The sequence below is a fragment of the Budorcas taxicolor genome, chromosome 25, assembly GCF_023091745.1.
Source record: "Budorcas taxicolor isolate Tak-1 chromosome 25, Takin1.1, whole genome shotgun sequence".
Lineage (NCBI taxonomy): Eukaryota > Metazoa > Chordata > Mammalia > Artiodactyla > Bovidae > Budorcas > Budorcas taxicolor.
In genome coordinates, this window is record NC_068934.1 from 41776157 (window position 1) to 41803556 (window position 27400).

The 27400-nt window shown below is 44.8% G+C and overlaps 1 protein-coding gene across 1 annotated transcript; it reads right to left on the bottom strand.

Moving 5' to 3' along the window:
- STX5 (syntaxin 5) lies at window positions 1–27211 on the bottom strand. Its single transcript, XM_052661865.1, has 11 exons — window positions 27081–27211; window positions 26162–26405; window positions 25124–25194; window positions 24904–24959; window positions 24716–24786; window positions 19949–20065; window positions 19815–19871; window positions 19575–19656; window positions 18998–19104; window positions 18708–18829; window positions 1–751 (listed from the first exon to the last, which is right to left on the bottom strand). Exons 2-11 carry the CDS (start codon window positions 26384–26386, stop codon window positions 592–594), a joined length of 1068 nt encoding a protein of 355 aa, XP_052517825.1. The 5' UTR covers window positions 26387–26405; window positions 27081–27211; the 3' UTR covers window positions 1–591.
- Window positions 27212–27400: the final 189 nt, after the last annotated feature.

Genomic DNA, 27400 nt, shown 5'->3' on the forward strand with positions numbered 1-27400 from the left:
TGAGGCTGACAGTCTTGCTGTAATTGGGAGAAAACGGGCTGCAGCACGTTTGGCAGATTGAGAGTCACCTGCAGCCAAAGTTGGGGTTGTGCAGGCCGCCGAGGGGCTCAGGGCCCCCTGCCTCATGTGGTGAAGAGAGGAAGAAGAGGTCAAATTCTAACCCAGATGGGAAAGTTGGTCCCTGGGGCAGTTTCACTTCCTCTCCTTGCTCTCAGGAAGGTGGGGAAAGGCATCATCTCCCCTTGCTGCCAAAGTTCCCTTTGCGACAGGCTGGGGAGGGTTTATAAAAATCTCCTGGTGGAGACAATCTCCCGGACGAGCCCCTCAGTTGGCCTCTGCTCCTTTCCAGCCACTTCACAGCAGAGTCCAAATCCAGAACCGTGTGTGTTTCATGGGCTGGAGGGTGGTGAGGGGAGGGCTGGGTGGCCAGAGGCAAGGAGTGGGGGACCGAGGGCAGTGGTCATTCTTAGCAGTTCCAAGGAAACAGGGCCCTTCTCCCAAGCACCCTGCACAGGCTCAGTGGCAGCTCTGGCCACCTGCCCTCCCAGAAGGGTTCCAAACCCCCATGGAGTGCCTCAGAGTGGAGAGGATTCAGGCAAGGAAGACCACAAAGATGATGAAGAAGACAATGAGGATGAGGAAGATTTTGACCATGAGCCACCGGTTGGACGTGACCGACTGGAAGTACTTGAGGATCTCTGAGTGGGCAGCCTCCACGTCCAGCTGGGCTCCCAGCACATTCTCGTCGATCCTGAGGATAGGTTCGGGAGGAGGGGAAAGAGAAGAATGTTGGATTAAAAAGACTGCTGTTGAATTTTATTTTTTAAGTATGTATATATTCTTGCCTAAAAAATCCCCTGGATAGAGGAGCCTGGCGGGCTATAGTCCATGGGTCCCACAGAGTCAGACACAACTGAAGTAATTCAGCACGAACACATAGAGGAAAAAGCTCTGGAAGGGTAATATAACAAGTCTTGGCTCTGCAACTTATTAGCTAATGAACCTAAGCCACTCATTTAACCTCAAGTCTCATTTTCCTCAACTGCAAAGGAAGGAAAAACGAGATAATATAAATCCTAGGTTCCTTGTCAGGCCTAAGTGAGTTATATAAAAGTGCCCAACCCATACTAAGAGAATCCAAAACGTCTATAGAACTTTTTGTTCATCAGTATTTACTAATTTTTGTCTAATTAACAATATGTGGTCAGTTGTGTCCAACTCTTTGCAACCTCATGGACTGAAGCCAGCCAGTCTCCTCTGTCCAGGGGATTTTCCAGGCAGCAATACTGGAGCTGGTTGCCATTTCCCTCTCCACGGGATCTCCCCAGCCAGGGCTTGAACCTGTGTCTCTTGCGTCTCCTGCATGGGCAGGCCACTAGGGCCACCTGGGAAGCCTTTAATAAACAGCACTGATTTGTAATAAGGGGGGAAAGGTTACAGAAAATCATGGTCAGGAAACCCTTATTCTAAGTGAGAAAGGAAGAACCTGATGATATGGACAGAACGTCAAGGGATGAGAAAAGTCCTGTATTAGAACATGTCTCTCAGGGTATAGAGAAGCCCTCAGAAGAATGGCAATCGCTTGAGACATTGCTGAGGAAAACCGAACATTTCCCAGCTAATCTGCATATACAATCCTAAAAACCAAATATAAACCCTGGTCTTTGCAAAGGGAGTCTCTGGGAGCAGGGACCTTTGGGAGCTGTGAGGTCAGAAAAGTTGGTGGAGCCTGATAATCAAGGAAGAAAGTGAGAGGAAAGGCTGGGCCAGTGGCTGCAAGCCCAAGTTCCTGGTAAGGTGGTCAGGAGTATGATCTCTGTCAAATGCAGAAGCCTGGATTCTACATGACTCCCTATTTATGTCAGAGAGGCTAAAGTATTAGGTGCCCTAGTTTTTGGTATAATTACATTTCTCAGTGTGGATGCACTTGTCATCTCATACCCAATAAAGCTCAATCATATTGGCAATTATAATGGCTTCACTTAACAAAAATGGAAGAACGATGAATGCAATCTGGCATATAAAAGATTTTAAATGGGAGTCCGTGAATGAAAACTAGTGCAAGGGAAGAAGTTACTATCACTCAATAGTAATTTTAAAGAGAGGAAGTTCCTTCTTTATGGAAGAATATAAGCTAATTAACGTAGAAGGAATGAGCAAATTAGAAAATGACCATTTTGCCGCACACACTCTCAAACAAATCAGCACCAGCAGGCTGATAAAGAGGTAACCTCATCAAGTGCTTCCTGATGTGATCACCTACACAGCCGGCCAAAAGTACTGAACTTAATCATAGGGACAAACAGTGCACAGGGGACTCAAAGTGTCACTCCACTGATGACTTAAGTCTGAGTGTCACCACCTTGAACAAGAGACCAAACAGGGTATCACCAATAAAGAGAACCTCATCAAGTGTCTACTGATATGACTGCCTACAGGGATGGCTGAAACTACTGAACTTAATTTAATCAGAGGGACAAACATCAGACAAAAACATGTCTATGACTTTGTATAAGAGGTATTGGTCTCTTAAAAACAAAGTAAATTATCACACACACTAAAAAAAGGCAGACTAAAGAGACACAACAATTCAATGTATGAATGTTGTCTAAATCTTAAATTGAAAGGAAAAGGCTAAATTTTTTTCGAAGAGTTGGGGAAATCTGAGTATGGATTGATTATTGGGTTGTGTTGGAGAAGTGTTCAATTTCTTAGGTTTGATGGTGGCTCAGAGGGTAAAGCATCTGCCTGCAATGCAGGAGACCCAGGTTCGATCTCTCAGTTGGGAAGATCCCCTGGAGAAGGAAATGGCAACCCACTCTAGTGTTCTTGCCTGGAGAATCCCATGGACAGAGGAACCTGGTAGGCTACAGTCCACGGGCTTGCAAAGAGTTGGACAGGACTGAGTGACTTCACTTTCACTTCATGATATTGTGGCTGTTCAGGAGAAATACTTATTCTTGGCAGATGCTTGCTGAAGTATCTGGGGATAACACACGATGTTTGAAAAAACTGTCATGATGTTTGCACCTACTTTTTTTTTTTACATGCACACAGCCTTGTTTATTTATTGTTCTTTATTTGTTTTAAAATATTTATTTGGCTGCACCAGGTCTTAGTTTCGGCACACAGGATCTCTTAGTTGCAGCGTGTGGGATCTAGTTCCCTGACGAGGGATTGAACTCAGGCCCCCTGCACTGGGAGTGCAGAGTCTTAGCCACTGGACCACCAGGGAAGTGCCTATTTATTTTTAATTGGAGGATAATTACTTTACAGTGTCATGGTGGTTCCTGCTGTGTATCAACATGAATCAACCAAACATATACATATGTCCCCTCATTCTTGAACTTCCCTCTGGTCCCTGACCCTGCACCTACTTTTAAATGATTCAAGAAAAAAAAAAGGTGAGAGGAAGTAAATGTGATAAAAAGTCAACAGTTGGTGAATCTAGGTGAATCATTATAGATGCCCCTTCTGCTATCCTCCCAACTTTCCTATTGTTTGAAAATTTTCGATCTACAAGTTGGAGGGAAAAGGAAAATGACCGAGTAACGCAAGGAACTCTAGATCAGTAGTATTTTTTATACTTAGAAAAAATAAGAATCACCTATTAAGCATCTCAAAAATGCAAGTTCTTTTTTTTTTGGCCATGCTGAGTAGCTTTTGCAATCTTAGTTCCCCATGCAGGGATCAAACTCGGGCCCACAGCAGTGAAAGCACCGAGTCTTAATCACTGGACCACCAGGAAAGTCCTCAAAAATGCAAATTCTGGAAATACCCTGGTAGTCCAGTGGTTAGGACTCAAGGGCTTTCACTGCCAAGGCTGGATCTCTGGTAAGGGAACTAAGATCCCAGAACCTGAGCAGCAAAGCCAGGGGTGAAAAAAAAAAAAAAAAAGGCAAATTCTTAGGTCTCACATTCTAGGGTGGGGCCCAGGAGACTACAGGTGGAGAAAGTGAAAGTCAGCTGTGTCCGACTCTTCTCAACTCCATGGACAATACTGTCCATGGAATTCTCCAGGCCAGAATACTGCAGTGGGTATCCTTTCACCTTCTTCAGGGGATCTTCCCAACCCAAGGATCGAACCCAGGACTCCCGCATTGCAGGCAGATTCTTTACTAGCTGAGCCACAAGGGAAGCCCAAGAATACTGGAGTGGGTAGGCTATCCCTTCTCCAGCTGATCTTCCCTACCGAGGAATCAAACCAGGTCTCCTGTAAGAAATCTGGAATAAATCAGTGGTTTCTCAGGAGAGTGCTAAAATCCAGATCCACTGGCATTTGCAGGAAGCAAACACAAGAGTATCTGTGTCTACTATAAAAATATCGTCCTTTCAGAATTTCAATTTCTTGTTCATATCGTTGTCCACAAATTTTCTCTCCCTTATTATTTTCCTTTCATGTTTCAATCTACTGCTGGATTGCTTCTGAGCCGCTCAATTGAACCTGCTGGCACTGATCCAGTTAATCCAAGCCCCCTGATGCAAGTAACACCTGAGGATCCTTAATTCACATTTCTTTCTCAGGGGCACCAAGAAATAACCACTCCTTCCTCCCTAAAATCCTTCCACCTCAGCTTCTAAGGACACATTTCTTTGCTTTTTTCTCTCATCTCCCTAAAACTTCAGTCTCTTGGACAGATTCTTTCCTTCACCAGGTACACTTGGAATCCATGGGGATCTATTTGGGCCTTATTCTCACTTTGCCCATTGTCTCTGGGTGGTCTCATTTACCTCCATGGTTTCACTAAGAAGCTGCTGACTCCTACGTCCTTTATCTCTAGCTTAGCCCTCTATTTTCCGAGCATCAAACCATGCCTCCAGGCTGTCCCTTGAAGTGTGAGCTCGCTGGAGATGTCCAGAACAAATCTCATTCTCTGCAACCAGCACCGGTTCACCGCCTCCTGTGTTCTCTCCCCACCCCCAGATCCAGGAGGACTAGCTTACAGCAGCAACAACTAAGGTTTGCTAAACCAATGAACAAATTACTAACACTGAAAAATACTTTATGACACTCTTTCAAGGAAGATTAGTTGTCAAGTTGTATATATACTGTAATTCGATTTTTCTGTTTGTTTATAAAAGGCTTTCAGGGACTTCCCTAGGGGTCCAGTGGTTAAGAATCCATCTTCCAGGGGATTCCCTGATGGTCCAGTGGTTAGAACTCTGTGCTGTCAGTGGTTTTGTCACTGGTCAGGAAACTAAAATCCCACATGCTCTGGGCTGGAGACCTGGATTCAGTACCTGGGACAGGAAGATCCCCTGGAGGAGGGAACGGCAACCCACTCCAGTATTCTGCCTGGAGAATTCCATGGACAGAGGAGCCTGGTGGGCTACAGCCCATGGGAACCATAAAGAGTTGGAGATGACTGAGCGACCAGCACTATCATTTTCACTTCATGGGGTGACTAAGCCAGCACATCTCAACTACTCAGCCCCCGGATCTAAATGAAAGATCCTGTCTGCTGCAATGAAGACCCAAAGCAGCCAAAACTAATACATAAATAATTTTTTTTAATGGCTTTCAGGTTTTTGTGTTTTTGGGGGGAGCTTCTCCAATGGCTCATCGGTAAAGAATCCGCCCAAAATGCAGGCAGGAGATGCAGGTTGGATTCCTGGGTTAGGAAGATGCCCTGGAGGAGGAAATGGCAACCCACTTGCCTGGAATATCCCACGGAGAGAGCAGCCTGGTGGGTTACAGTCCAAAGGGTCGAAGAGAGTCAGACATGACTGAGTGACTGAGACTGTGCACACACACGCATGGGGGAGGGATATGGACACACACCCACACATACCCATGGAGGATCTTAGTACATACACACACACACTCACCCCCATCCCCACACACAACCATGGAGGATCTTAGTTCCCAAACCAGGGACCAAATCCAATGGGAAGTTTGGAGTCCTAGCCACTGGACCGCCAGGGAAGTCCCTAACAATTTAAACATATACACTGGGGAAAGAATACAAACAACTTTTACAAATCTGATTCTTTGGATCTATAATATTTTAATATTCAAAATACATTGTCACCTGAAAAGCTCTAGTGTTTATGGCCTAACTCAGCAAGGGATTCCCTAGATCTCAGGTGAACCAGGTAAGACTCAGTCAATCTTCCTGATTCTAGGACCAAGAGAGCTGTCTTCACAGAGCTTTTAAATTGCCCAATTGAATACGTGAGGCTGCTTGATGGATCAGTGTTGGGAAATCCGCTTTACACAGATGGAGGTGTTCACCCAGTTTCACCTGATCAACAACCAAGAGTAAAAGCGCTCTGCTGGTGCTGTGGGGCAGTGAAGAACCACCAGGACCGGGCACTGCCTGAAGGCCTCAGAGCAAGTGGGCAGGCGTGTGTCAACCTTTGGATCGCTCAAAACGCCCACACCTTCCTTTCTTGAGATCCTCTGCTAATAGCCTTTCTTGCCAAACTGAGAACACTGAAGCAGCCTGAAGAACTGGGCAAGGTGAAAAAACAGGTTCCTGGCCTCACACTTGGAGATTCTGACTCCACAGATGTGAGTGTAGTGGACTTCCAGGAACCTTCTTATTTTTTTTTAAGAGGAAAAAAATATACATTTATAATTAGGTATAGCTGATTTAAGGTATTACATTAGTTTCGGGTGTAAAACAAAATTTTTATAGGTTATACTGCATTTAAAGTTATTATAGGAACTTCCCTGGTGGTTAGGACTTTGCCTTCCAACAGAGGGGGTGTGGGTTTGATCCCTGGTCAGAGAGCTAGGTTCCCACATGCTTAGTGGCCAAAAAACCAAAACATAAGACAAAAGCAATATTGTAAGAAATTCAGTAAAGAATTTTAAAAATTTATTAAAAAGTTATTATAAAATGTTGGCTATATTCCCAGTGCTGTAAAGTACATTCTTGTCATTTGCTTTATATATACTTTTTCTCTTAAACCCCTCCCCCTGTCCTGCCCCTCTCCTTTCCCTCTCCCCATCAGTACCCACTAGTTTGTTCTCTATACGAGTCTGCTTCTGTTTTGTTATATTCATTCATTTTTCCTTTTCATTTTAAAAATTGATGCTGATTTAAAATATTATATGTTTGAGATGTACCACACAGTGAGTCACAATTTTTAAAGGTTATACTCCATTTTGGAGAAGGCGATGGCACCCCACTCCAGTACTCTTGCCTGGAAAATCCCATGGACAGAGGAGCCTGGTGGGCTGCAGTCCATGGGGTCACACAGAGTCGGACACGACTGAGTGACTTCACTTTCACTTTTCACTTTCATGCATTGGAGAAGGAAATGGCAACCCACTCCAGTGTTCTTGCCTGGAGAATCCCAGGGACGGGGGAGCCTGGTGGGCTGCCATCTGTGGGGTCACACAGAGGCGGACACGACTGAAGTGACTTAGCAGCAGCAGCAGCAGCAACATACTCCATTTACCGATATTATAAAATATTGATTATATTCCCTAAACTGTACAATATATCCTAGTAGCTTATTTATTTTATAGAGTAGCCTGTACCTCTTAATCCCCTACCCGCATGGTGCCTCTCCCCACTGTCAACCACTAAATTGTTCCTTATATCTGAGTCAGTTTCTTTTTTGTCATATTCACTAATTTGTCTTATTTTTCAGATTCTACATTTAGTGATTATCATACAGTATTTGTCTTCTTCTGACTTATTTCACTAAGCCTATTACACTCCAAATCTATTCACTGTTGCAACAGTTGTTGCAAATGGCAACATTTCTTTCTTTTTTATGGTTTAGAGTATTCCATTGTATATACACCTACCACATTTCCTTATCCATTCATCAGTTGATGGATACTTAGAATGCTTCTATATATCGGCTATTCTAAATAGTGCTGCTGTGAACACTGGGTGAATGTATCTTTTCAAACTAGTGTTTTCATTTTCTTTGAATGTATACCCAGGAGTGGAATTGCTGGAGGACAGGGTTGTTCTATTTTTACTTTTTTGAGGAACCTCCCTACTGTTTTCCACAGTTGCTGCACCAACTTACATTCCCACCAACAGTGCACAAGGGTTCCCTTTTCTTCATTACCCTTGCTACAGTTTATTTGTGGTCTTTTTGATGATAGCCACTCTGACAGGTATGAGGTGATGTCTTATTATAGTTCTGATTTGCATATCTCTAATGATTCATGATGTTAAGCATCTTTTCGGGTGCCGGCGGGCCATCTGTATGTTTTCTTTGGAAACATATCCATTCAAGTCTTCCGCTCTTTTTCTTTTTGGCCGCCCTATGAGGCACGCGGGATCCCAGCTCCCCAACCAGGATTGAACTGTACCTTCTGCCTTGGAGTGTGGAGTCTTAACCACTTGACTGCCAGGGAAGTCCCTCTGCTCTTTTAATCAGGTTGCTTGATTTTTTGATGTTCAGGTGCATGAGCTATTTATACATTTTGTATGTTAACCCATCAGTTGTATTATTTGCAAATATATTCTCCCAGTCAGTAGGCTATCTTTTTGTTTTGTCAATGGTTTTCTTTGCTGTGCAAAACTTTGATTAGATCCCATTTGTTTACTTTTGGTTTTATTTGCTTTAGGATATGGATAAAAAAAAAATATTGCTATGATTTATGTCAAGGAGTATTCAGCCTGAGTTTTCTTCTGGGAATTTTTATGGTTTTTGGCCTTATTTAGGTCTTTAATCCACTTGGAGTTTACTTTTTTTGTTGACATACCTTGTGGCTTCTAGGACCTTAGTTCCCTGACCAGGGATCAAACCCCAGCCCCTGGCAGTGTAAGTGCAGAGTCCTAACTGCTAGACCACCAGGGAATTCCCACACTTGGAGTTTACTTTATGGTGTGAGAAAATGCTCTAATTTCATTCCTTTACATGCAGCTATCTAGTTTCCTCAGGACTACTTATTATAGAGACTGTCTCTTTAACGGTATATTCGTACTTCCTTTGTCATTGATTAATTGACCATAAATATGTGCTGGATCATCGAAAAAGCAAGAAAGTTCCAGAAAAACATCTATTTCTGCTTTATTGACTATGCCAAAGCCTTTGACTGTGTGGATCACATTAAACTGTGGCAAATTCTGAAAGAGATGGGAATACCAGACCACCTGACCTATGTCTTGAGAAATCTGTATGCAGGTCAGGAAGCAAGTTAGAACTGGACATGGAACAACAGACTGGTTCCAAATAGGAAAAGGAGTACGTCAAGGCTGTATACTGTCACCCTGCTTATTTAACTTATATGCAGAGTACATCATGAGACATGCTGAACTGCAAGAAACACAAGCTGGAATCAAGATTGCCAGGAAAAATATCAATAACCTCAGATATGCAGATGACATCACCCTTATGGCAGAAAGTGAAGAGGAACTAAAAAGCCTCTTGATGAAAGTGAAAGAGGAGAGTGAAAAAGTTGGCTTAAAGCTCAACATTCAGAAAACGAAGATCATGGCATCTGGTCCCACCACTGCATGGGAAATAGATGGGGAAACAGTAGAAACAGTGTCAGACTTTATTTTTTTGGGCTCCGAAATCACTGCAGATGGTGACTGCAGCCATGAAATTAAAAGACGCTTACTCCTTGGAAGAAAAGTTATGACCAACCTAGACAGCATATTGAAAAGCAGAGACATTACTTTGCCGACTAAAGTCCGTCTAGTCAAGGCTATGGTTTTTCCTGTGGTCATGTAGGGATGTGAGAGTTGGACTGTGAAGAAGGCTGAGCACTGAAGAATTGATGCTTTTGAACTGTGGTGTTGGAGATGACTCTTGAGAGTCCCTTCGACTGCAAGGAGATCCAACCAGTCCATTCTGAAGGAGATCAACCCTGGGATTTCTTTGGAAGGAATGATGCTAAAGCTGAAACTCCAGTACTTTGGCCACCTCATGCGAAGAGTTGACTCATTGGAAAAGACTCTGATGCTGGGAGGGATTGGGGGCAGGAGGAGAAGGGGATGACAGAGGATGAGATGGCTGGATGGCATCACTGACTCTACGGACACGGGTCTGAGTGAACTCCAGGAGCTGGTGATGGACAGGGAGGCCTGGCGTGCTGCGATTCATGGGGTCGCAAAGAGTTGGACGTGACTAAGTGACTGAACTGAACTGAACTGATGTACATTTATTTCTGGGCTCTCATTCTGTTTCATTGATGTCTATTTTATTTCACAGGGTGTGTTCAGTTGCATTTGACTCTTTGTGACCCTATGGACTGTAGCCCGAAAGGCTCCTCTGTCCAGGGGATTTTCCAGGCAAGAATACTGGAGTGGGTTGCCATTTCCTCCTTCAGGGGATCTTCCCAACCCAGGGGTCCAACCGGCATCTCATCTGCCTCCTGCATTGTAGGTGGATTCTTTACCACTGCGGCACTGGGGAAGCCTATTTTCGTTTCAGTACCATACCATACTGTTCTAACAGTAATCAAAGTTACAGCAGTAGGTTTGTAGTGCAATCTGAAGACAGGGAGCATGACACCTCAAGCTCTGTTCTTTCTCAAGACTGTTTTGGATACTGTTGAGTCTTCTGTGTTTCCATACAAATTTTAAAATGACTTGCTCTAGTCTATGAAAAATGCCATTAGTAGTTTGATAGGGATTGCACCGAATCTGCAGATTGCCTTGAGTAGTACAGTCATTTTAATGATACTAATTCTTCCAATCCAAGAACATGGTACATCATTTCTATCTATGTGTGTCCTCTTCAGTTTCTTTCATCAGTGTCTTACAGTTTTCCAAGTACTGTTCTTTTACTGCCTTAAACTTATTCCTTAGTATTCTCTTTGATGTGACTGTAAATGAGTTTCTTTCATTTCTCTGGTCGTTTGTTGCTAGTAGATAAAAATGAAACCGGTTTCTGTCAATTACTTTTGTAGCCTTCAACTTTACTGAATTTATTGATGAGCTCTAGTAGCTTTTTGGATTTTCTATGTATGGAATCATGTCATCTGCAAACAGTGACAGTTTTACTTCGTCCTTTACAATCTGGATTCATTTCTTTTTCTTCTTCTGATTGCTGTGGCTGGAACTTCCAGTACTATGCTGGGTAATATAATGTTGAGAATGAGCATTCTTGTAGCTGATTTCAAGGAAATGCTTTCAGCTTTTCACCACTGAGTATGGTGTTAACTGTGGCCTTATCATATATGGCCTTTGTTATGTTGAGGTATGTTCCTTCTGTGCCCACTTTGTGCAGTGTTTTTTTTTTTTATATCATAAATGGATGTGGAATTTTGTCAAACTCTTATATTTGCCTCTACTGCAACAATCATGCATTTTTCTTCAATTTATTTAATGTAGTATATCACATTGATGGATTTGTAGATGCTGAAAATCCCTGCATCACCAGAATAAATATTCCCACTTGATCATGGTACGTGTTTTTAATGCACTGTTGGATTCAGTCTGCTAATATTATGTTGAGAATTTTTGCATCTATGTTTTATCAGTGATACCGGCCTGTAAATTTATTTTTTGTGATATCTTAGGTTTGATATCAGGGTGATGCTGGGTTTGTAGAATGAGTTTAGAATCATTTCCTCCTCTGCAGTGTTTTGAAATAATTTGAAAAGGATAGGTATTAACTCTTCTCTAAACATTTGGTAGAATGCACCTGTGAAGCCATCTGGTCCTGGACTTCTGTTGGAAATTTTAAAAAATTACTGATTCAGGACTTCCCTGGTGGTCCAGTGGAAAGAATCTACCTGCCAATGCAGGGGACATGGGTTCAATCCCCGCTCTGGGAAAATTTCACATGCTGCAGGGCAACTAAGCCAGTTTACCACAACTATCGATGCCTGCAGCCTCTAGAGCCCACGCTCTACAAGAAAAATCACTGCAATGAGAAGCCTTCACACTGCAAAGAGAAAGTAGCCCCTGCTCGCCACAACTAGAGAAAGCCCACCCACAGCAATGACGACCCAGCATAGCCAAAACTAAGCAAATAAAAATTTAAAAAATTACTGATTCAATTTCATTACTGATAATTCATCTGTTCATATCTTCTATTTCTTCCTAGTTCATCTGGGGAGATTAAACATATCTAGGAATTTGTCCATTGCTTCTAGGTTGTCCGTTATTCACATATAGTTTTCCATAGTAATCTCTTTTGATCCTTTGTATTTCTGTAGTATCAGTTATAACTTTTCCTTTTTCATTTCTGATTTTTATTGTCTTAGGCCCTCTCCTTTTTCTTCTTGATAAGTCTGGCTAAAGGTTTATCAATCTTGTCTGTCTCTTCTTAGTTTCATTGATCTTTTGTATTTTTTTTTGTCTTTATTTCACTTATTTCTGCTCTAATTTTTATTCTTTTCTCTACTAACTTTGGATTTGTTCTTTTTCTAGTTCCTTCAGGTGTAAGGGTAGGTTGTTTAGTTGAGATTTTTATTTCCTGTAGCAGGCTTATACTGCTATAAACATCCTTCTTAGAACTGCTGTTGCAGGGAAGTCCCACATATTTTGGATTATTTTCATTTGTCTCCAAGTAATTTTTATTTCTCCTTTTATTTCTTCAGTGATCTACTGTTTGTTTAGCAACATATTTTTTAGCCTCCACTTGTTTGTGTTTTTTTGCAGTTTTCTTCTTATAGTTGATTTCTTTTTTTTTTTGTAGTTGATTTCCACTCTTACAGCTCTGTGGTTGGAAAAGATGCTTGCTATGATTTCAATTTTCTTAAACTTACTAAGACTTGTTTTGTGTCCTATCACAACCCACTCCAGTATTCTTGCCTGGAGAATCCATGGACAGAGGAGCATGGCAGGCTACAGTCCATAGGGTCACAAAGGGTCAGACATGACTGAAACGACTTGGTACACATGCACATTTTGTGGTCTAGCATGTAGTATGTCCTGGAAAATGCTCCATATGCACTTGAAAAGAATTTGTATTCTGCTGCTTTTGGAGAATTGTTCTCTGTATAAGCCCCTTTAGTCTAGTGTGTCATTTTGGGCCAGTGCCTAAATGACACATTATTGACTTCTAGTCTGACGTGTCCATTAATATAAATGGGATATTAAAGTCTCCTACTATTCAATTCCTCCCTTTATGTCAATTTCTCTCTTTATGTCTGTTAGTATTTCCTTTACATATTCAAGTGTTCTTATCTTTGGAGCCACTGGACTACCAGGGAAGTCTCCCCTTGCTGCTTTTAATATTCTCTCTTTGTCTTTAATTTTTGCCGTTTTAATTACAATGTGTCTTGTTGTGGTCCTCTTTGGAGTTGATCCTGTTTGGGACTCTCTGGGCTTCCTGGACTTGGATGTCTATTCCTTTTTCCAGGTCAGGAAAACTTTCAGCAATTACATCTCTAAATATGGTCTCTCTTTTTCCCTTCTCTGGAACTCCTATAACAGATGTTAGCACACTTGATGACCTAGAAATCTCTTAAACTGTGCTCAATTTTTTTTTCTTTTTAGCTTCAGTGATTTCTACTACTCTAACTTCCAAATCACTGATCCATTCCTCTATGTCAGTCTACTGTTGATTTCTTCTAGTGTATTTTTCATTTCATTTATGTTCATCTGTTTGGTTTTTCTTTGTATCTTCTAACTCTTTGTTAAACTTCTCACTGTGTTCATCCATTCTTCTCTGGAGTTCTTTCATTTTTATGATCATTACCTTGAACTCTATCATGGAGTTCACCGATCTCCACTTCACTTAGTTTTTCTTCTGGGGTCTTGTCCCTTTGATCGGAACAACCTCCTCTGTAACCTCACTTCGTTCAAGTTGCTGTTTCTATTTCCATGTATCTGGCAGGTTGGTCATTTCTTGACCTTAGAGAAATGGCCTTTTGTAGGAGCTGTCCTGTGCATCCCATCCTGATTACCAGAGCTGTATGCTCCAGGGCTGTCCCATATTACGTGGGCCCCTCTCTTGTGATGGGGATGACTAGGCATAGGTGGTCCAGTAGGCGTGGCTGGCCCCTGGTCTGGTTAGTGGCCAGGCCCTGCCTTATGCAGAGACTGCCAGTCACTGGCTGGCAAGATACTCATTTTTTATAAGCTCTATAGGGGGTGCCTATGAACATCCAGCTTTGGCAAACGATGGTTAAAAGGATGTTTATTTATTCAACTAGTAGGTGTTGAGCACCAGCCATTGATACAGTGCTGAGTTCAGTTATCTTGGTCCCTCCCCTTGGGGGGAGCAGAAAATGTCCGCTTTCCCAGCCATCACTGCTGCTGCTGCTGCTGCTAAGTCGCATCAGTCGTGTCTGAATCTGTGTGACCCCATAGATGGCAGCCCACCAGGCTCCCTCATCCCTGGGATTCTCCAGGCAAGAATACTGGAGTGGGTTGCCATTTCCTTCTCCAATGCATGAAACTGAAAAGTGAAAGTGAAGTCACTCGGTTGTGTTGACTCTTAGTGACCCCATGGACTGCAGCCTACCAGGCTCCTCCGACCATGGGACTTTCCAGGCAAGAGTACTGGAGTAGGGTGCCATTGCCTTCTCTGCCCAGCTATCACTAGCTCATCTTAAATTCAAGTCTTCTACTTATACACTGGCTCCCACTTCCTCTCACCGGCTCCAGGACATAAACTTTAAGAATTCTTCCCCTTTCCTGTTTTAGTATCAATTTTTATTTCTCTGTTGGATCATTCCCGATACAATACAAACATACATTTATTTTCTTCCATTCTTTAAAAAAAACAAAACAGAAACCTCTTGTCTTTCACTGGACAAACTGGGAAGAATCTGAACACTGAAAATAATCATTATCCTAACTAACTGTAACATAAAACATAAATAAAACCCTTAAGTCCATAATGATACTCAAAAACAAGGAAGAATTAAAACAAGAATTAAAACCTCCTTAGCCTCTATATTGGCACCTGCTCCACAAACTACTTACTCTGAAAATACAGGAAAATAATTAAGGTTTTATCCAGCCTGATTAAGATGAACTTCAGCTCATGCAGTTAATAAAGAAAAGCTTTTGTTTATAGAAAAAAAATGCACCTGAATTAGATAAATTGGTTCAGACCAGATAAGCATCATAACTGGCTCCTAAAAACAGATTAAAGGGTCTTGAGGAACAGTATACCAATAAATCATTTGCTGACTGCAGAGAAGAAATATACTCTTAAAAACAGAGATCATTTATTACCACCTTAATCAAATGATCAAATTTGTTCTTGATAATGTAGGGACAGCTGACACTAAATGCATCTTAATAAGATGCAATTTGTTGATATATATATATGTACATATATCTCAACAAAATATAGTTACAGTAGACTTTTGGGGGGAGCCGCTTTGCACTGCTCGTGGGATTTTAGTTCTTCCACCAGGGATCAAACCCAGGCCTTCAACAGTGAAAGCACAGAGTCCTAACTACTGAACCACCATGAAATTTCTACAGTTGATTATACATATGTATACATATACATTCTGCAAGAAGACAGAGAAAGAGGCAGAAAAAATTCCAAAAGAAATAATGGTGAAATATTTCCTAAACTTTGTGAAAGACATAAATTTACAGATTCAGGAAGCTCAGAGAACCCCAAGCAGCATAAATTCAAAGGAAACCACATCTAGGTACATAAGTGATCAACTGCTGAAAACCACAGAAAAGAAAAAAAAAAAACTGAAAAGCAGAAGCAGTCAGAGATTACATACAAAAGTTAGAATTACCACTGACTTCTCATTAGGAATGAAAGGCTAAAGGACAGTAGAATGATATATTTAAAGCACTTTAAGCAGAGAAACGATTCTTCAAAAATGTGGGTGAAATAATGAAATTTTAGATAAAAGAATTTGTCATTAGTAGATCTGCATGATAAAAAGTGCTAAAGAGGACTTCTTTAGTGGTCTAGAGGTTAAGTATCTGTACTGTCTGCTTATGTAGAGAACACAGGTTCAATCCTTGGTCAAGGAAGACTTCCCATGCCTTGGGGCAACTAAGCCTGTGCTTGCAATTACTGAGCCCACAGGCTCTAAAGGCTGCGAGCCCCTACTACTGAGCACAAGCACCCTAGAGCCCCAGGCTCTGCAGCAAGAGCCTGAGCACCACAGCTCGAGAGCTCCCATTCAATGCAATCGGAGAAGGTCTACAGACAGCAACAAAGACCCAGCACAACCAAAACTCAAAATGCATTTTTAAAACAGGTACTAAAGAAGATTCTCCAGGTTTAAGGGAAGTGATGCCAGATGGAAACTGGGTATTCAGGAAGAAATGAAGAGCAATGCAAAGAGTAAATATATGAGTAACACAAAAGACTACTTTTTCCTCTAATTTCTTTAAGGTAAAAATTATACTATGGTATTGTGGCATTTGTAAAGTTATGTAGATACAACAAATGTGACAACTAGAGCATAAAAGATAAAGGAGGGGGGTTCAAAAGTTCTCACATTTTGTATGAAGCAGACTGGGAGGAGTTAATGAGGCATATTATAATCCCCATTGCAACCACTAAAAAAAAAACCAAACCAATTACATATAGCTAAAATACCAACAAATTTATATGGATTTTTGCAACTGTTCAAGACAGGAAAGAAGGAGGAAGAACCAAAAAAAAAAAAAAAGAGAAGAGAAAAACAAAAAAACAGTAAAATGGCAGATCTAAATCCAGCCTTAGCAAATATTACACTAAATATTCATGAACTAAACAGACTAATTAAACTCTCAGCTCTCATCTTGCTTGGCCTCAAAGCAAAATCTGTCACAGCTGGTCATTCTTTCCCTGACTTACTTTCTCCTCCTGACTCTCAGGACATCACCTTCATTCATTTTTCTTCCTCTCTCACCAGCTATGCTCCTGTTCAGTGTCCTCTCCTGGGACTGAGACTTAATTCCAGAAATAGCCTTTGGGACTCAGCGCTTGATCCTCCTCTTTCTTGGAACTCCTTTGCCCTAGTTTCAAAGTTCAATTCTGCCCATTTTTGGCCCATAACCTGTCTTTTCAACTCCTTACATCTATCAGCCTGTTCACTATTTCCACTTAGATGTCTAACAGACAACTGTCCACTTCTTGTTGGAACACAACTTATTTTGCCCCAAATCTGCTCTGTCTTGAGTAACTAGTTCTATTTCAAGTGAAGGACACGAATCCCTTCAATCGCTCACATCAAAAGCCTGGAGTTATCATAAACTCTTTTTCTCTCCTAGTGGTCCAATCTACCTGCCAAGGCAGCGGACATGGGTTTGATCCCTAGTCTCGGAAGATTCCACACACCACAGGGCAACTGAGCCCATGCGCCACAACTACTGAGCCTGCATGCCCAAAGGCCACTGCCCCAAAACACAGAGAAGCTACCTGCTTGCCGCAGCTAGAGCTCGTTCGCAGCAATGAAAACCTAGCATGGCCAATCAATCAGATCAATCAATACCCTGCAATGGCTCCCCATTTGGGCTTCCCGGTGGCTCAACTGGTAAAGAAGCCGCCTGCAATGAGGGAGACCTGGGTTCGATCCCTGGGTTGGGAAGATCCCCTGGAGAAGGGAACGGCTACCTACTCCAGTATTCTGGCCTGGAGAATTCCATAGACTATACAGTCCATGGGGTCACAAAGAGTCAGACACAACTGAGCAACTTTCACTTTCACTTTTCACATTGGCTTTAAAAGGCCCCACCTGATCTGGTCTCCCATCTCCCCTCTAACCTCACCTGGTACTACTCTTCTTCTCGCTTGTCGCCAGATGCAGTGGCTTCTTTGCTATCCTTTAACTCAACAGACATATTCTTGCCTGAAGGCCTTTACATAGGCTCTTCCCTCTGCCTGGTACTCTTCTCCGTATATCCATACAGCAAACTCCCTCACTTTCCCCCAGTCTTGGAAGGATGTCATCTTCTTAATAGGGCCTACCACAGCCATCCTTATTTAAAATTACAACTTGCTCCTCCAAACCTAGAACTCCTGATTAATTTACCCTACTCTGCTTTTATTTATGGATTTATCACTGGTCAAAAATATACACTGGACCATTTACTTATTACGTATATTCTAAATCATCTGCCCTACTATGATGTACGTTCCACGAGGGTGGGGATCTTTGTCTCTTTTATCTTTGGCTGTATCTCTATGACTGACTGAATGCCAAGCGCCAAAGAACAGGATCAGATAAAATGCCTTGTGCAGTAGCAAGGGTACCAGGAACCAGAGGGGCCTTCCTGTGGGTTGGCCCTGCCTACCTCCCTCCAGCCTCATCCTGCACTTCTCTCTCCCTGTTCATTGCTTTCCAGCTCCACTGGCCTTCTTGATTCTTTAATAAAGTAAGACTGTCCCATTGTATGGCCTCTGTTCTGGCTGTCCACACTGCCTAGACTACTCTTACCCTTTCCTTTGCGTGTTTGGATCCCTCTTGTCATTCACGTCTCTGCTTCAATACGAAGCCTTCAGAGCAGCCTGCCCTGCCACCCAATCTGATATTCCTCCTCCGTCACTTTCTCAACACTGCATCCATTTCAGTATTAGCCCTTATCACCACCTGAAAATTTCTTCTCGATTCTTTTTAAACAGTTGTCCTTACTCACTCTATCGAATTCCATACTACAAAGTAAGTTTCACAGAACAGACTTAACTGTTCTACTCATCACCATATCCCCAGCGCCTATGACAGTGCCTGACATGGAACAGGTGCTCAATTAATATTTGTGGTGTGGATGGAGACAGGTGACCTGGACCTTATGTGTGGACAGGATTCACTCTTCTCTTCCAAAGGGCGTTAAGCTGTCCCTGGGGACCTCTAGGATGCCAATCCACAGGGAAGACAAGGCTCCTGGTTTTGAGATTAAAGAGAGAAAGTGTCTCACCTCTGAATGGTTTCTTCCTGTTCCTTAACCATGTGTGCCAACTGCTGGAAGATGGAGCCCAGCTCAACAATTGTGGACTCAATGTTCTGCATGGTGTCTGCCCGGCTCTGGATGTAAGAATCCTTCAGAGGAGAGAGAGCGTACATGAACACCAGGAGCTTCTGAGGGTGGGTCCTGCCTCTCTGGGGCTTTCCAGTTTGCCATTCCACCCACAGCACATTCCAAACACTTGCTTGTGACCACACAAGAAAACAGGGGAGCAACTCCTCCCTGCCTCAGAGCGTGGATACCTGCTCGTCAATGAGCTGCAGCTGCTGGCTGGTCCTAGAGTCCATCATGTCAATGGCCACATCCCCAGAGGCTCGGGACTCCGCCCCCAAAACCACAGCACCGCCCCCTGTGGGGAAGAAAGATGGCATGGCACTTCTTAGCAGTTAAAAGGTTCAAAGCCCATATTCTCTGGATTTGAATCCCAGCTCTGGCACTTACTAGCCTTGTGACCCTGGACAAGTCATTTAACCTCTCTGAGCCTCAGTTTCCTCACCTGTAAAATGGGGGATAATGACAGTTGCTTTCTCAAAGGGTGGTTTTGAGAATGAAATGACAGACTGTGAATATAATGACTAAGTGGACCAAAAATTTAAAAAGCTCATTCTTTTGAACATGACTGGATTCACCCTCAACAGGGAGAATGCTGGAGACTAGGTGTGGATCATAGATCCCAGGCATCAGGAGTGACCTCTGAGAAAGCCTAGCAACTTCCTTGACCCTCCGCTCTCCTACCCAACCCCTGCCTTAGGGAGATACCCTCAGACCCAGAGTCACTAGGCCTTACCCTCAGGGCTCCCTGACTTGCCTGTGACTTACCCAGGTGGTTGGGGGCAAGGGGCAGGGCTGATACAGGCGCCCGGGAGAACTGCTCCCGCCGGCTCCTCTGCTGCTTCAGGTTCTGGGTTTGGGGAAGAAATGCAAAGGTCCTGAGGCCTCTGGAAAGCGGGCACATTAGATTCCCCCTGCTGCCCATGACACTGTTGCCCCTGCCCTTCCCACTGCCCTCTGGGGCCCTCATGCCCAGATTCCTATCCCTCCTACCCAGCTTCTTCTCACCTCTGTCCTCACTTCTAAAACTGACTTGAAGTCGTTGGACATGGAGGCCAGTTTCGACTAGAAGAGGAGGAGAGAGGGTCAGCCAGAGAAGACAACGCCTCCTCCCTTCTGCCGCCCCCTCTCCCTGGTCCCACCTGCAGGGAGACCACGATGGTGTTGGAATGGGTTTGCAGATGCCGGCCGCTCTGGCTGCCCTTGGCCCTCACGAAGTCCTGAAGCTGGGCAATTTGTTTGTTGAGGCTATTGATGTCCTGGTGAAAGAGCCAACGGAAAAACAGTATCAACCGGGGGGTGGAGGGGTCCTCAGCCAGTGCCTTTCCCACATGGACATCGCTGGCAGGGATGGCAGGACGGACACACTAGCAGGGGTGATGCTGTCTCAGACAGTCAGACCAGAAGGGCCTGCTGGTGCAGTCCAACCTCTGGAGCTTGCTCTGGCTCAGTCCTTGAAGAGTAGAGCCGGAAAGAGGTGAAACATGGCCTCGTCCGTTTGTAAAGAACTGAGTTGCTTACTCCCTCCACCCGACTGCCCTACTCACTACTGTGAGGCCCTGCTCATGGCCACAGACCCCTTAAAAGGACAGAATCTCAGACCCAGAGCGTGCTGACCAACAAAGCATCTGTGCTGTACTCAGGAGATGGGAGGAGTCCTAGAAACATCAATGAAATGGTTTCTATATACACAATTCCCTTTAAAAAATTACTACTGCAGGGACTTCCCTGGGGGTCCAGTGGCTAAGACTGCACTCCTAGTGCAGGGGGCCCAGGTTCGATCCCTGGTCAGGGAACTAGATCCCACACACCACAACTAAAGATCCCGTGTGCTGCAATGAAAATTGAAGAATGAATCTTGAACGGCAGTGAAGTTGCATGCTGCAACTAAGACCTGGTGCAGCCAAATATATATATGGGCTTCCCTGGTGGCTTAGATGGTAAAGATTCAAGAGACCAAGGTTCGATCCCTGGGTCAGAAACATCTCCTGGAGAAGGGAATAGCTACCATGCCAGTATTCTTGCCTGGACAATTCCATGGACAGGGGAGTCTGGTAGACTTATACAGTCCATGGAGTTGCAAAGAGTCAGACACGACTGAGGGACTTACACACACACACATATTTTAAATTATTTTAAATTTATATTTTAAATTATTCTAGTTAATGTATTTTAAATTACTATGGCAAAAGAGTGAAAGGTGTAACTCATCGAACTTTATACATGAGTTAGTAGCACAGCCAGGCTTTCTACACGAGGCCGGTGGATCCTCTGCTTTCCCAATCCTGCCTGCTGAGGGCCTCATAAAACAAGGGAGATGAAGGACTGACCGGGAGCGGCAGAGAAAGCTTGCCCCAGAGCAGCTAGGTCCAGGGCAGGACCAGAGGAGAAAGAGAAGGGGGAGGGGAAAGGGGTCACAAATAGCTCAAAAAATAGGCTAAAAAATACTAGATCAGGCAACTTCTGGAATCCCTCCAACAGTCCCCTGAATTAGTACCCCAGCCCCAAGGATTCTCGAGTCCCCTGGACAATTTCTGCTGCTGACAGCCATGTATCCGAAATTGTATTCCAGGTTTTCTCCCATAAAATCTCCTCCCCCAGGAGCTCAGAAAAAGCCACTACTCCCCACTTAGGTGCCCAAGCTAAAAGCTTCTAAGTCACATATGGACAACTCTTTAACCCAACCTCTATGCCACAGCACAATGACAACCTTCACTGAGCGTTTACTATGTATTCAGATTGTGTGAACAGAACAGCAGCCCTGGGTTTGATTACCGTGCACCACATAACTTGCTAAGCAGCCTATGACTTTCTCTTCAACTTAACACAGAAAGCAACTCTTTATCCCCCACCTGCCCTGAAAAGCTATTCCGCCTTCCTCTGTGCCATTTTGGTAAATGGCACCACCATTCACCAGCTGCTCAGACCAAAAACTTAGCAAGTCATTTTCAATTCCTCCCTTCCCTTAATCTATAAGGAACCCACAAAGAACCCAGCTGATTCCAACATATGCTCTGAATATGTCCACTCATTTTCTTCTCTAACAAAGCCACTCTAGTCCAAACTGTCCTCTCTCTTGAAAATCGCCCAGAGCCTTCTAAGTGACCTTCCTTTCAGAGTCTGCCCCCAACAAGCCATTTTCTACACAACAACCAGAGTAATCCTCCAAACCTAAAACAGGGCATGTATGTCATCTCCACTCTTAAAATCTTCTAAGAGCTTCCCACTAAATCTAGAAAAAAGTCCACATTCCTCACCAGCTTACATAGCTATATGGTCTTGGTCTGCCCACTCCTCGGGCCTTACCCCTACCAGCCTTCTTCTCACTGGCTGGCTGCAGCCGCACTGGCTGGAGCCACACGTGTCAAATGTATCAAAGTCACTCAGGCCTCAGGCCTCTCCCTTTGCTGCTCCCACTTTCTAGAATGTGCCCCCTCCGATCTTTGGATGATTAATTTTTTCCTTACCATTCAGGTCTCCATGTCCCTTCCTCAGCTAGGCCATCCCAGATCACCCCATATAAAGTGGCCCTTACCCTGAGGAGCTCACTCTCCTTATTTAATAGGATGTCCCACCACCTGAAATTTATTTTCTGTTTACTTATATACTGTTTTGGAGAAGGCAATGGCAACCTACTCCAGTACTCTTGCCTGGAAAATGCCATGGATGGAGGAGCCTAGTAGGCTGCAGTCCATGGGGTCGTTAAGAGTCAGACACAACTGAGCGACTTCACTTTCACTTTTCAGTTTCATGCATTGGAGAAGGAAATGGCAACCCACTCCAGTGTTCTTGCCTGGAGAGTCCCAGGGACAGGGGACCTTAGTGGACTACCGCCTATGGGGTCGCACAGAGTTGGACACGACTGAAGCGACTTAGCAGTAGCAGCAGCAGATACTGTTTGGTTCACCCACTTGGAAATGAAGTTCCCAAAGGCAGGGATCACATGGGTCTTTTTTGTTGTTGAATCCCCAGAACTGGGCAGCCAAAAGTCACTCAGTAATGTGAGGGATTGAAAAAATAAACCAATGAAGCCTCACAACAACCCTGCAAGGTGGGTACTATTATCATCGCCTTTTTCTTTAAAAGGGGTGTAGCCTGCCAGGCTCCCCCATCCATGTGAATTTCCAGGCAAGAATACTGGAGTGGGTTGCCATTTCCTTCTCTAGGGGATCTTTCCCCTTCCTTCTCCAGGATAAGGTAGCTTACCAAAGGTCATATCATAAGTGGTGAGCCTGGGATTTGAAGTCTGTCTCAATCCAGTCAGTGGTTACCTATGCAATAATTCTCCAACAGGGACTTCCCTGGTAGTCCAGTGGTTAAGAATCTGCCTTGCAAAGCAGGGGACTTGGGTTCAATCCTTGGTTAATGAACCAAGATCCCAAATGGTCTAAAGCAACTAAGCCAAGATGCCACAACTACTGAGCACACACACTGTTAACTAGAGAATCAGTGCACCATGAGGAAAGATCCCCCATGACGCAGTGAAGGTCCCACATGTCACAACGAAGACCCAATGCAGGCAAACACATAAATATTTTAAAGAGTAATAACACCCCAATAGTTGATGGAACCCTCTCCCATTCAGCACAGCATCTCTTCAACATGTCTGCCCTTTGGCCTCTGCCACAATCATCTTCATATCGGACAATTGCACAAGCCTCTACCCTCGCCTCTCTGCCCATTCATGCTCCAGGGCGTTTTTTTTCCTCCCATGGACATTCAATTTCTCACGTTATCCTTATTACATTTTTCTGGGAAAGAAACAAATCATATTGTTAGAGCTGCTATACCAGTGTCTTGCAGAGAGAACTGGAATCCAGGTTCTAATTGTTTTTGCAGCCCACGCATTCAGAGTGATTCTACACTCCTTTGCAAGCCCCACAATGGTCTTTACAGCCAGCTACCAGTCTACAATTTCAGCCTCATCTGTTGCCGATCACTCATTTGATCAACAAGTATTAAGCAACGACTACATGCCAGGGGATTCCCAAGTGGCGCAGTGGTAAAGAATCTGCCTGCCGATGGAGGAGACACAAGAGACACAGGTTCGATCCCTGGGTTGGGAAGATCCCCCGCAGTAGGAAACGGGAACCCACTCCAGTATTCTTGCCTGAAGAATTCCATGGACAGAGGAGCCTGGTAGGCTACAGTTCATGTGGTTGCAAGGAGACAGACACAACTAAACAATTGAGCACTACATGCCAGACACTGTCACAGATGTCTGGGATCCATCCGTGAACAAAGAGAAAGGAAATTTCTGCTCTTGTGGCATTCCCATTTGTTATTTTCTTTTTTGTCCAGGAGGGAAGTGGGAGGAAACAAACAATAGACACAGCTTTATAGAGACTGTTAGAATGTATCAAGTGCTATAAACAAGCAAATAGAGCCAGGTAAGGGAGATCGGAGCTGGAGGGGCTGGGGCATTAAACAGCAAGGTAGGCCTCCCTGAGCACAGGACATCTGAGCAAAGGCTTGAACTCTTCCCTTTTATGAGACATGCCGATGCGCACTGTTTCCTCTGTCTCAAATGTTCTTCTGGTGCCTCTCCACAAGCCTTGAAGCCAGCTCTGTTTCCACCTCCTCGATAAAATCTTTCCCAGTGTACCCAGAATCTCATTCATCTTTTTGTACGATCTTTTCTGTGCCACTTGCTGCCTATTCATTGTAAGCGTGAGTTTATGGGACTGGATACCTCTTCCAGACAATAAGCTCTTAAAGGCTGGTATCTGCCTCATAATGCTTGTGTGCTAAGTGTCCAGCTTTGTACATGGTAGATGACCACTGACACAAAAGAGGAGTAGGATGTTTGGAGTTGGCTAGAGAAACTTGCTCTGAGACTCTAGAGCAAGGGAAAAAGATGGAAGTGATGCAACTGGAATGCCCGGCTCTCCTGATCGCTAGTCGCTCACCTGTTTGATGATATAAGTTAGCTCCTCAATTTCCACTGCCTTATCGTCAAAGAGGGACTTGCGCTTTGCCACTGCAGAGACAAACAAGAAGCCACCACAGGTGAGGTCGGAGACCAGACTCAAGACAGTATGGCTCCTCAGCCCTCCGGTGTTCACTGCCCAGCTCTGAACGGTTCAGGAACACTCACAGATTGTCAGCTTCTCCAGCTTGGCAAATGTGTTGCTGAGGTCTTTCCCAATGCGCCTGCAAATGAGCACAAGTGAGAACACTGTGGGAGGGAAGGAGAGGGCCTTTCCCACCTTAGCACCAGCACAACCAATCCCAGTCCTCGCCACCAAGGTCACCACAGGCAAGACTACCTCTCCTCAGACACCAGCCAACCCACCACATAACTTCTCCCAACTTACTTGGCCATGAGGGTAAATTCACTGCGTTGCCGGACAGCACGCAGAGCCGGCTTGTTTGTCTGGATTCCATTCTGAAAGGCAACGTCAAAAAGTAAAACTTTAGTTTTCCCTCCCCACTGCCAGCTTTCACTATTCCCCAGGTATCCTCTAAACTCGCCCTCTAGCACTAGCGGCATCCTCTGCTGGACAGGCCACACAAAACGTGATGCCACCACTTACTAGAAGGGGGGCTGGGGACAAGTGACTTAAACCGCTCTGAATCTCTGTTTCCTCTTATGTAAAATGGAGACAATTCTACACATCTCCTTTTGTTGTTGCTAAGATTAAAAAACATAAGGGTTATAAATTATTTTAGCCAAATACCAGGTCCATGATAAGCACTGAATAAATGGTAACTAGTATTACCATTCTATTCCTCCAACTGGGGAATTGAGAGGATAAACAGGAAGCTCTTGCAGTGGATATAGAAGAGCAATTGTAAACAAGAACTGAGCAGTAAAAATATTTAAAATCACAGTTACTCAGTTTCCACTTGGATTCAGAAAGTCTGGACCAAAGGAATCGAATTTTTTTAAAAAGCACTCCCAGGTGATTTTATTAAAATTACTTTACTTGGAAAGTTTCTTTCATTTTACAGATATAAAAACTGAGGTCCAACTAGATTAACTTCCATGTTGTCACAAAGCAAACTTGGTAGAATTATACTGGAATGAGAATTTAAAGCGTTTGTCTCTGAGCTAAATAAAGGTTTTTTCTAGAACCTGTTCCTTATCCAAGCCAAATATACTGTAATCACTTCTTGCCCTGAGATATTCGTTACAGAATAGCAACCTTAGATTCCTGATTAAATAAAACAACAACAAAGTCTGGATCCTTGCCTCTAGATTAGCTAGCCCTTTTCCCTGCTGCTTGTTAGATCCTACCATCCCAAGCTGGACCAGTTCTCCATCAGGCTCCCCCAAGAATTACGGGGCTGGAGCATCCCCTCTCCCAGGTTTGAGTAAGACTCACTCTGCCTCTCCCAGTCCAGGTCCTTACCTGACGGCTCTGCAGGGACTTGCAGGCTGACAGGAACTCCTGGGTCCGATCCCGGCAGGACATGGTGTCGGGAGGGGGAGGGACCAGGGCCACTGGGGGGGGCAGAGGGGCGATGTCGCTGCTGCTACTGCCAGCAGTTGCAGGGGACAGGACCTGTGTCTTTGAGAGACCCAGGTAGACACCCTGATCCGTGTTCTTAGATCCGTACCGTTTCCGCGGGATCATTGAGACGCATAACCTCGGACTGTGGTGGAGGGGAGAGTGTCATTCCCCAGGCAGCCTCCTTCTCCACCAATCCCCCCGCCCCAACCAGCAGTTCTTCGGGGCCCCTCTGAACTTGGCACGGAGTTTCGAGCCCGAAGCCACACGCAGATCCTGGGACCGGCCCGCAGCTGACAGGATCCTGCTTCATCTGCGGCCCAAGCCGTCCCCCTCCTCAGACTCTTCTTCCAACTTGGTTCCGGCGGCCACAGCGCGGGCCGGGGCCCTGAAGTAGAGGCAGGGCCAGAGCCAGGTCCTGTGGCTCCAGCCTGTCCCGTGCAACTGCCCCAGGCTCTAACTGGGCCCTCTCGTATCCACGAGTTCCTCTGACTCCTCAGGGAGAAACGGTGACGGACCACCTCAGAGGGACACACTTCGGTGGGCGGAGGGGGGAATCTCTAGGTGTTTATTTGAAGCAGGAAGTCCCACCCTCGCCTCGCCCAAGTCCCACCTTCTGGAAGTCTGCAAACACTGATTAGCTAACGCGGACGTCCTTCTTAAAGGGGCTTTTCCGATTGGACAGCGAGGTATTCGCTCACTCCGAGCCGGGCCGGCAGGACTTGCCCGCTTGGCCCTGGTTCCCTTCCCCCCGCCCGGCGCCGTCCCCGGAAAGAGCGGCCCAGAGCAGGCACGGCAGCCAGACCCTACCGAGTCCTACCTCCTTTTTGCCGCCTGCCGCCGCCGCCACTGCTACAATCTCCCAGATCGTCACCGCCTCCTCCCCCTGGAGCCGAAGCCGCCGAAACCCGACCAAAGACTGGAAGCCGCCACGTCACCCACACGTAACCCCACCCCCGGTGACGGGAAGGCGGTGCCACGCCTCTTAGAGCTCGGCGACCCAAGAGGCACGCCCCTCGACCAAAACGCAGGTGTTAATTCGCCCTCCCATTGGCTAGGCTACCCCTGTGGCCCCGCCCCCAAGGAACTAGAACCGGGGGCCCAGGGGACTGGCCAGCCTCAGGGATGGAACCTTAAAGA